This window comes from Amaranthus tricolor, chromosome 15, assembly GCF_026212465.1.
Source record: "Amaranthus tricolor cultivar Red isolate AtriRed21 chromosome 15, ASM2621246v1, whole genome shotgun sequence".
NCBI lineage: Eukaryota > Viridiplantae > Streptophyta > Magnoliopsida > Caryophyllales > Amaranthaceae > Amaranthus > Amaranthus tricolor.
The window spans coordinates 12,792,337-12,803,422 of NC_080061.1; the positions used below are offsets into that span (position 1 = coordinate 12,792,337).

The window sequence follows — 11,086 nt, forward strand, 5'->3', positions numbered from 1 at the left end:
TAAATAGATGGGTTTGGATAGGAGTTCGTTAGAAGTGAACTTGAATTAAACCTAATTTAGCCTCTTTAAAGATCTAGATCCAAGGCAAACTCGACCTATGATCAACCCATAGGCGTTTGTAGAATTATTTTAAACCTATGTTATATTTATTTGAACTTATTTTAGACTAATATATCCAATTTGGATCTAACTACCCTAAAATGGTAATAAAATAAGGTATGAATAATTAGATTAAGACTATGTTTAGTACTATGTAGGACTCTTGATCTATTAGAATCGATACGTTTGAATTAGAACTGAAAAGATTAAGGTATGAATCCATATTTTGTGGACTTTATTAAACATGGTTTGTGTTTAGGTCTAAAAAATATAAATAGGGGTGTTACATCGATCCAAACCCGGATCAGATTGGCCGGAATTCGTTGGACTGGAAGATCGGAATTTTGAATATTCTAAGACCGGACCGGTTCCATCCAGATTGTAAATTAAAATTAAAGTTCTATCATTTTTCATCCAATTTGATTAAAAATAGTTATTAGACATTAATCATTGATTATTAACTCTAAATATATGAAACTATGTATTTTTAAAATTTAATTTATGAAAATATCTATCGCTTTATTAGATTAACTAATAAGATGATTGAATATGAGTTGATCATACTTCTATGTTAGAGATTGATTCTGGTTTACAGCAGTTCGATTAAAAATTGGTTCGGGTTAAGTTGGTTATAGCCGGGTTGAGTTTAGTTTCGAGCATGATACGGGTCAGATATGACTCGGTTCAATCACTATTGTCGGTTATAAAAATCGGTCGCAGTTCGGGTTCAGTTTCCCATTTTCGGTTGTCAATCAGTTCAGGTGCAACTTCGATTCGGGTAATGTCGGTTCGATAAATCTAAAAAAGATACGCATTTTCGGGTCAGATAACTTTCGGTTTCGGGTCGGATTTCTGGGTCGAGTCACATTTGAACAGCTTTAATCATCAGTAGCATGTTCTAACCATTTAGAGATGTCAAAGTTTAGATATGTCAAAACAGGTCTTACACTTTAATGGCTCCTTACTCACACAAAAGATATAAAATATAAATCTCTTTATAAAAATCAATATCAAAAGCATTCATGAGATGCCAAATAGGCCATACACTCAAAATCAACTTTCAAATTCTTAACTCAAATATACTTTATCCAATAAATTTATTTTTAAAATATTATATTTTCAACTAAAAATTTCAAATTTTTTTTATAAACGTCAAAACTAATGTTATGAGTAATGTTTGAGTTTGGTGATAAAGTCAACTCTCAATTTAACCTAGTCAACAAAAGTGAACCATATTACTAACTCTTGGCAAAGATGTACTAATGAAAGTGTTATTCTACTCAAAAGTACAACTATGTTAATAACACTCCTAACATCTCAAAAAGACAATCATCATCATCATCATCATCATCCTACCCAGTATATCCCGCTCATAGAGAACTAAGGCCAGGGTTTGGGGAGGGAGAGGCGGCGTCAACTCATCCCATAGAGGAGAGCGCGGCCAAAGGAGTCCCCCAGCTCGAGGAAGATAAAGAGACGTGATTACACGTGCAAGATAACTTAAAGGCCTATAAAAAGAAAGTCACTACAAAAGAAAACAAAGAACTAATAGAAAGGACACGATAAGAGCAAGAGGTTACGGACACTAAAAGGTAAACTGAGTGGACATCAGTAGTCTAAGACATGAATATGGCGTCTCCAATTGCTCCTATCCTTAGTCAGGTCCGCAGAGAGGTTTAACTCATGCAAGTCAACTCTTATTTGCTTATCCCAAGTTCTCCTGGATCTTCCTCGACTCCTCTTACCCTCTACTATATTGCTTTCTACCCTTCTCACTGGGGCGTCGAAAGTCTTTCTCTGCACATGACCAAACCACCTTAATCTATTCTCGCGCATTTTTTCAGATATAGGGGGCTACCCCTAGTTGGTCCCTAAACTCTTAGTTCCTAATTCGATCCATCAATGTGCGCCCACACATCCACCTCAGCATACGCATTTCTGTAACTTTCATCTTATGTTCAAAAATCTTCTTTACAGGCCAACACTCGGTCCCATATAGCAGAGCAGGTCTGATTACCGCCTGGTAGAATTTTCCTTTTAACTTGCTTGGGAATTTCCTATCACATAACACTGCGGTGGCTGCTCGCCACTTGAGCCAACCCGCATGTATACGATGATTTACATCCCCGTCAATCTCCCCATCCCTTTGAATGATCGAACCCAAATACTTGTACTTGGTTGTACTCTTAACAATTGTTTCATCTATGGACATCTCTGTTTTACCTACCAGTGATGTCCCACTAAAGTCACAACGCAGATACTCGGTCTTCATACGGCTAATGCGCAAACTTTTACCTTCTAAAGCTTCCCTCCACTCATCCAATTTGTCACTAACCTCCTCTCTAGTTTCTACTACCAGCATTATGTCGTCCGCGAAACATCATGCATCACGATACCGTCTCCCAATGATTTAGAAATCTCTTCCATTATGACAGTAAAAATGAAGGGCTTAGAGCCGATCCCTAATGTAGCCCTTCTTTAAACGGTAAAAGCTCTGTTATCCCCACCGGTGTTTGAATGCTAGTCGAAACTCTGTCATACATATCCCATATGGCCTCAATGTACACTGAAGAAATACCTCTAGCCTTGAGGCTTTCCCAGATGACTCGTCGTGGTATGCTATCATACGCTTTCTCCAAGTCAATAAACACCATATACAGATATTTCTTTCGCTCCCTATATTTCTCCATTAGTTTCCTCAAGACAATGCATATAACAAATCTTAAAATCTCACAATAAAATACTAGACAACCTTTTATTTGTTCAAAATAATACTTTATCAATAATAATAATAATAATAATAATAATAATTCAATCTAACCGTCAAGTTGCCAAATTCACCCAAAATTAGTTATCTTAGTAAGTATCACTAAATTAAATGAAAAGTAAGAAATAAAATTTTCCCAAAACTATTCTAACATGCTGTTTAGTATAAAACGTTTTGGATTATTTATTTATTTATTTATTTTTTCTTTTATTTTCGACCAACAAATTTTTTTAACCAAAATAATTTCACTAACCTAATTCTTTTATTGACAACTACATCACGAAACAATTGCTTAGCTTGTCTTGCTTAAAACATAGAATCAATTCTCCAATTAATCAAAAAAACAATTAAATAAATATGTCTCTTCATATATATATAGAAATTAAAATAACCTGAGTTTTTAAACTAAATTAAATTACTCATAAACTACTAATCCCTCATTAGAAGCTTAATACACCATAAGTTCAAAACTTTTTTTTGCTTAGTTTATATGCCAAAATTAAACAAATAATATTAAAACTTATTAAATATGGATTACTTTGGCCTCCAATATATTTATAACCTGCATGATTTATATGTCTAAATTGCACATATAATTAAAAATAACATACAATGTGAATTAAGAAAAGAGATGATGAACTAGTTATCTTTATATCGATTCTAATTAGAGTAGATATAAAGATTTAGATAATAGCCTTCTGAAAAAAAAAAAATAATAATAAGCCTCTAATAGCCTTATATAAATAATTTCTTCAACCCAATTATAAAACCCAAAAAGTATTTCAACCTTGATAGCCCTTGCTTGATATAAATTTAATGGATGAAGAACATCTCTTTTGCATAAAATTTTAATAATAAAAAAAAAAGAAAAAGTATATGTGAATACCCTTTGATAAGAGCCGTGAGTGAGATATAAGCCAATACAATCCAATACCCTTTTCTATATAACCTAGAGATAGTTTAAAGGTTTTTTTTTTATTTAATTTAATTTAATTATTTTTAATTAATCACAATGAATTTAGATTTTATTATGTTCAATTATGAGTACTAGGGCCGGTTATGTTGGAGGAAATGACTAATCAAGTAAAAATGATTCGAGAAAGACTTAAAGCGGCCCAGGATCGACAAAAGTCCTATGCAGATCTTAAGAGGAGACCTGATGAATTCGCCGTAGGGGATTATGTATTATTGAGAGTTTCACCGATGAAGGGAGTCATGAGGTTTGGCAAGAAGGGCAAGTTGAGTCCAAAGTTCATAGGACCTTATGAGGTCACAGAGAAGGTAGGAAACGTCGCTTACAGACTAGCATTACCCAATGAGTTGGGTAAGGTCCATGATGTGTTTCACATTTCGCAGTTGAAGAGATATGTCCCTGATAAATCTCACGTGCTAGATCCTGAGCCCTTAGACCTTGATGAGAATTTATCTTATGAAGAGAAGCCTATCAAGATCTTAGATTCTAAAGTGCGTAGTACGAGGAGAAAAGATATAAACATGGTGAAAGTTCTTTGGGATAACCAGCGCACACAGGAGGCAACGTGGGAAACTGAGCATTCCATGCGTGAGAAATACCCACACCTTTTTTCCGAGGTTAGTGAGTTACGGGGTCGTAACTAAGTTTTTAAGGGGGGTAGAATGCGATAAAATTTCGTACGTTCGCATGTATTTTCTCTTTTATTATACCGACCTATTACAAATTTGCATGCTTTTGATTGATCGTGTTAAGTCAAATGTGTGACAATTACATGTTTTGATTGGGTGTTGAGTTAATTTAGATGATTATGAATGCACGAAACGAAATATTTACGAATATTTGGACAGAGCGAGTATAATAGCATCAATAAGTCGCGATCTTTGAGTTAATTCCTTGGGCTTAAAACCGTTAAGACACCTTCTTGAGTTATTACAAATGTAAATTCTCACAATTAGTACCTTGGTTGCGCTAGTTTCGGGGACGAAACTCCTTTTAAGGGGGGTAGTCTGTAACACCCCGAGATTTTAATGAAGTAATTATTTAATATTTTAATAGAGATTTTAATGAAGTAATTATTTAATATTTTAATAGTTTTTAAAGACTTTACAATTATTTATGAAATTATTTTAATAAATTTCTTTCGTATACGAATTTAAATGTTAACTTATATATATATATATTAAAAATATAATTACGATTCAAAAATAAAGAGGTTCGAATTAAAATGATTATTTTATTAAAACGTCTAAGCCCCCGAAGGTGAGTCTCTTAGTTAGGCCTCGCAAGAAAAAAATGAATCTAAATAAATAAATAAATAAACATGATAATAATAATAACAAGGATAAAAGGCATGAAACCCTTTTTTTTTTCTTCTTGCTTGAGCCGTCACTCCTCCCTCCCCTCCTTCTCTTCTCCCTTCCCTCTCTCAATTCCCTCTCCCTCACGGCCCACAGCAGCTGCCGGCACACCAGACCACCAGCAGACCACCGTGAGCAGCCCGCAGCAGCACAGCCGCGTTTTCCCTCCCCCACGCACTACAAGCAGCAGCCTCACCACGAACGACCACAGCAGCGGCTGTTTCGTGAGCCACCAGCAGGTACAGCAGCCGCAAGAGGTGGTTCCTCCACCATTTTCGTGCTCCACACCACTACAAAAACCACTTATACCCTCACCCATTTCTAGTTCCCCTTGTGAGCAATCTCTTACCCAAATTAAGTTTGTATGTGTTGATATTTGATTTCTTATTATTTAGAGTTCATATTTGTTAAATTGGAGTATGAATATCTTGATTTTGTTATGGGTTTGATTATTATGGTGATCTGAAATTAGATAAGTTAGGGTTTATATTATGATGAATTTAAAGGTAGTAATTTGGGTAAATTCATGAATCTTAGCTTGGATTAAGTTATATCTTAATAGGATTTAAAGTGGGTAAGCATTTGAAAGTGTGAATTGAACTTGAATAAGTTAGGGGTGGATGAATTAAAAGTAGTATATACTATTTTTGTGGCTTGGATGATGTTTTGTATTGGAAATCTTGTATAAGCTTGTGTATGTGACACTTTGGATGAATGGTGACTAGTATTGTTAATATCCATTGTTGTAGAGTAAACGATAATAATAATTACTGAGACGGATTAAGGTAGCGATTGTCATTAATGAAAGTATTATCGTGGTTATAGTCGTTGATGAGGTGGTTAGTTTTGAGCTCGGTTGCTATACTGATATGTTCAATTGTGTCGCTAAGTTGGGTGACTTTGACCCAAATTATACGAATCGTTATTGATTCGCCAAGCTACAAATCTAATTTATTCTTAATCGTTTCACTCTAAAAACCTTGGAAAAATAATAAACCACTACTATCATAGGTGATATGATTGTTATTAAGTGTAACGTCATGTATTACGTGTTCTTGAACATATCTTGATATAAACCTGACTAGAATCTAATGTTATGGTTTGATTGGAATTGATGGCGTAGTTCATGTATGAACATGGGTTGAATTTATTGCATGAGTATGCGTAGAATGCGTATTAGCTTGAATCGAAACTTAATTGGCTAATAGCGTAGCTTGTATGGAGTCGGTGCTTCGTAAATGATGTGAAGTAGGCTTATTAGTCTTACTTTAAACGTGTATAGGTGCCCGGTTCATAAGAGGGGCGTAAGAACCCCTTCGAAGCGATTTTTGTGGCTTGTCATCTTGCAGTGCAGGTAAGTACACGCAGTAACTGATTCTTGCATGCATCTTCAATATATTTTCCTTGCGTGATAATATTATACGAGCTAGGTTGAATTGCTATTTAAATACTGTTAAGTTTGTGTTACAAGTGAAAATCAGTTGTCAAGATGGTAGAGATTGAGTTCTGATATCGCGAGAGTAGAATGTTGGATTATATGAGATGGAATGGGAATGAGTCCCTTATTGATGAGATATTAAGTTGGATGTTACTGTGACTCCACTGGATTGGTACCCCAGTTGGTTTAGTTCCCGGAGGCATGGATCATCTATATATGGTCGCTGTACGGGGGTATGATCATACTTTGCCATTGGGCGCCGGCATGGCCGTCACCGCCCTTGGCTGAGGTGTTGCCATGTGGGTCTTGCAAACCCCAATATGGTGGCCTCTAGTCACAAAAGATGATACGTGGAATTAAGGAAGAAATAGAAAATGGTGAAGGCATTGAGAAGTGCACAGAAGTGAGGAATGGTTGGAGTAGATTTTTATACATTGGAGTGTCTTTCTTCCCTCGTTTTGTTGAATTGATTGTTGGTTGCATGTATAACTTGTTGCTAGATACTGACGTGTACTGCTTGTTTCCTTGTTGACGGCTTGTCTCTGATGGCCCTGCTATGACACGTTTGGTCTATGACTTTACGTTGAGCAGCAGGGGCGTCGTAGATAGGTCTTGCAGGTTTTGGAGTTTCCTTGCATTGCATATGGGGGGGGGGGGGGGGGGGGGGGGGGGGGGATCGAGTGAGAACCTTGACGCGTGCCCTGTTCGAACCATTTTTGACGCTACATGTGATTTCGAATTGAAAGTGTGTATGTTTTGGTTGAGGCATGAGTCCTCCTTTTGATGTAATTCGTTCCGCTGCAAAGATTTATATCGTTTTATAGTTTGTTATAGTATCTTGAATGGCTTGTACAGTGGATTATCTTTTTGCTTGGAAAACCCAAGTGTTTACATGGGAACCACGATCCATGCTTAGCATGTCGACAGAGGTTTTGGCGATGACCTTTCCGCCGTGATTCTGTTACGAGGCCATTGATGCCTCTTCATTATGATGATTTATCGTTTGTCTAAATCTTCGGCGCGTCAAATTTCAAGGCAGATGCTGCCGAAATTTTAACACATCAAGTGAGTGTATTTTCTCGTTATTAAAAAGACTCTCATCGATATTGGCTAATACCCAAAAAATGGTTTCTAGCAACAAAGGACTAACACCCTAAAAATAGGCAAAATGCAAGATCAAGAAAACAGTAATTCATGTAACAAAGTACAAACACCAAAAAAAAAAATTTCCAGCAACAGAGGACTAACAACCAAAAATAGTCCAAAAAAATGATTTAAGGGACTTTTTTGAATGAAGATCTTCTTCTACTTTAACGGGGAATAAGAATGTTGCCTAACATTCAAAGAACATGAAGACTGAGAATCCCATTCACATTGTCCATCTAGTGAATGATGACTTCTGAAATAAGAAGCCATTATAATGGTTTGGAGGTACTTTTGGATTATAGGGCAATATACCTGTAACACCCCGAGATTTTCTAACGTCATTAATTAATATTTTAATGATTTTTGGGTATTTTATAATTATGTTAAATTAATTTAGAAGTAGTTTTAATAAACTCCTTTTATATACGAATTTAAATATTAACATATATTTATATTAAAAATACAATCACGATTTCTAAATAAACAGGTTCGAATCAAAATAATTATTTTATTGAAATGTGTGAGCACACGAAAATGAGTTTCTTAGTAGGGCCTCGCAAGAATATGAACCTAGGTAAACAAATAAATAAATAAGTGTATAAATTAAATAAATAGGATGAGTTAGGGTTTTTAGGGGGCATTACTCCCTTCCTCACTCAATTCACACGCCTCACTTCCCTCTCTTCTCGTCTCTCTCACATCCCTCTCCCTCACGTTCAGCAGCAGCCCGAGCACTACCAGCCACGCCTCCGCCGTAGCTACCAGCAGCCTCCAATAGGCTGCGTTCGCCTCCTCACAGAAGCAGCCGTGGCTGCGTTCTTCCCCCACCAACAGCAGCTGAGCTGCACCTTAAACAATCTCGTAGCATTATTGTGCCGCCAGCAACTGGCTGTTGGGCAGCCGATTTTTGCCCTGCGCCACCGCCTCCGCGACCTCCTCTCACTTCTTCATCCTCTTGCTAGTTTTATTTTGTGAGCCATCTCCTTACTCTTATTTGATTTCATCTTTGTTCCAATTAAAATTTATAAAGTTTATGAGAAAGGGTTGAACTTTGTATGATTGTTATTGAATCTTGTAATGAGTGAGAATTGGATTGATGATTTGAATGTACTTATGAATTAGGTTTTTGAAATATGAATGAAAAGTGTTGAACTTGTATTATTTTCATTGAATCTTTTTGTGGGTAAGAATTTGATTGATGAATTAAACATGTTTATGACTTAGGGTTTGAAGTGTGATTGAAATTATGGGATGTGTGTTGATTTTGTATTAGTTTCTTCGAATCTTAGTATGTGTAGTGATTAAATATGTTATCTTTGAACACGAAACGATTAGGGCTTGGATTTAGAAATGAAATTACTAATAATGTGTGTTTTATACTATATTTTGGTGATGATTGATTAAATAACTTTAAAAGTTGTTTTAAGATTTGGTCGATTGGTTATTATTGTGAATAATTAGTAATGGTGATGATGTTAGTTGACTATGAAAGTGATTTCGATTGATTATATTGGGAATAATAGTTACTAATTGTTGTGGTTTGATTGTTGTAAATTACAAATACCTTTATTAGGTTGTTATTGAAATTATAGATACATGATATTGGTAAGCCAAGAGCATAACAACTTATCGTAGATGGTTGCTAAAGTTATATGTCGTGTTGTTTTGATTATAATTCTTAATAGCCTTGGAGAATGCGACAAATGATGTCCCGATATGATAACTCTAAGATTTGCTTTATCGTTATATTAATATTATATTAGAATCATAAGATTTAGTTGTGATTAGTTATTTTTGGGTAACGCGAGCCGATATGCTCAAAATTAGTTAATGCAAAGAAACGATTCACACATGCTTCTACTTTAAATTGATGGAAAGACTTATGCTGTGTTGAGTCAATGATTTTGACTTGTGTTGAATGAGTTGTGTGCGTGCTAGAGTAATTGAAAACTTGTCGTGAATGGATGATAGTGGTTCCTTTGGTTTCTAGCTGGTATGACAAAGTAGTTAAGAGAACTTATAAGTTCTATTCCTAACTTATATAGGTGCCCATTTCGTAAGAGGAAAGTAGAGCCTTAGTTGGGTGATTTTGTGACTTTTGATCGTGCAGTGATGCTTACAGGTACGTACACGCAGTAATAACCCTTATATGCAATTTACTTTAAGACATTATTGTTTATTGTGATAGTATGCAATGTATCGAAACTATGAGGTACTAGTGAGTACACCTTATATGAAGAGCTATCGACTATGAAGTCTTTACGCTTAGAATAGTTTAGAGAATGAGAGTGTTAATAGAAGGCGGGAACCACCCCCTTATTTACTTAAGAATTAGATTATGCCTTAATTGGAGTTAGAATGACTCCGTTATAGGTGAATTTCATATTCTATTGAGTGGCTCAGTGGGTTTTGGCGCGCTGCTATCCCAGGGCGCTCATTAATAGTTGAGAGTGGAAGTTATTCCCATCTGATAAGGTACTAGATTATGATTAGCTGGCATGACTTAACTGGATTATGTCCGGTTGTTCTAGTAGTCCCCTAGGTGAGGTTCGACGGGACCACCGTAAGGGGGGTATGAGCATGCTTGGGTCATTGGGCGCCGGATGGCCGATATCGCCCCTTGACCGAGGTGTTACCATGCGGGCCTTGCAAACCCCAATATGGTGGCCTCTTCACTGGTTTAGTACCCCAGTATGTTATTTTTTCCCGAAGGTAGGACCCGAGAGGGTCAGCTGGAGGGGGCATGAGCTCGTACTTTGCCATGGGCGCCGGATGGCCGATAACGCCCTTGGCCGTGTCACTATGCCAGGAAATAGAGAAAAATCCACTGATATAAAGTTATTCAGTGATAGAAAATTTATTCATTGATCGAAAGTTATTTAATGATAGTAGGTTCATTCTTTGGTAGAAAGCTTACGCGTTGATAAAACGTTTACTCTTTGATAGAATATTTACTCATTGATAGAACATCTACTTATTGATAGAATAGTTTATGCTAGTGAGAAGTGTGCCTAAGTTAAGTTACCTCAAGGGTATTACGGAATATGATCAAACTTACCTTAAGATAGACAAGCTCTATAAGGTCATATGTTAGGTATACTGTTAATGCCTTGGTCGAGTTGAGCTATTCGTGTTTTGCAAGAGTTTATGTTTGAAAAGAGGAGCGTGAAGACCTGCATTCTACCCAAGAGCACATGGTTCGGGTTGGAAAGCACGTAATGAAATTAAGAAGTATAAGTGGCCGATAAACGGTTACTATCTGAGCTTGCGTTTTATGAAATCATCTTATGTTGTTTTATGATATA

General features: G+C 36.1%; 1 protein-coding gene and 1 long non-coding RNA gene across 2 annotated transcripts; both read left to right on the top strand.

Annotated features, from left to right (window-relative positions):
* The first annotated feature begins 3,955 nt into the window (after positions 1 to 3,955).
* Positions 3,956 to 4,729, top strand: LOC130801037 (uncharacterized). Its single transcript, XM_057664796.1, has 2 exons — positions 3,956 to 4,456; positions 4,688 to 4,729. The coding sequence occupies exons 1-2, from the start codon at positions 3,956 to 3,958 to the stop codon at positions 4,727 to 4,729; spliced, it is 543 nt and encodes a 180-aa protein (XP_057520779.1).
* Positions 4,730 to 5,211: 482 nt separating this feature from the next.
* On the top strand, positions 5,212 to 7,299 carry LOC130800666 (uncharacterized). The gene is made up of 3 exons (XR_009039475.1): positions 5,212 to 5,530; positions 6,480 to 6,551; positions 7,227 to 7,299. It is a non-coding gene; the product is annotated as an uncharacterized LOC130800666 (long non-coding RNA).
* Positions 7,300 to 11,086: the final 3,787 nt, after the last annotated feature.

Coding starts and splice junctions, on each gene's coding strand:
- LOC130801037 (XM_057664796.1), top strand. CDS start 3,956: ATGATTCGAGAAAGACTTAAAGCGGCCCAGGATCGACAAAAGTCCTAT. Junction 4,457..4,687: donor ACCCACACCTTTTTTCCGAG/GTTAGTGAGTTA, acceptor ATATTTGGACAG/AGCGAGTATAATAGCATCAA.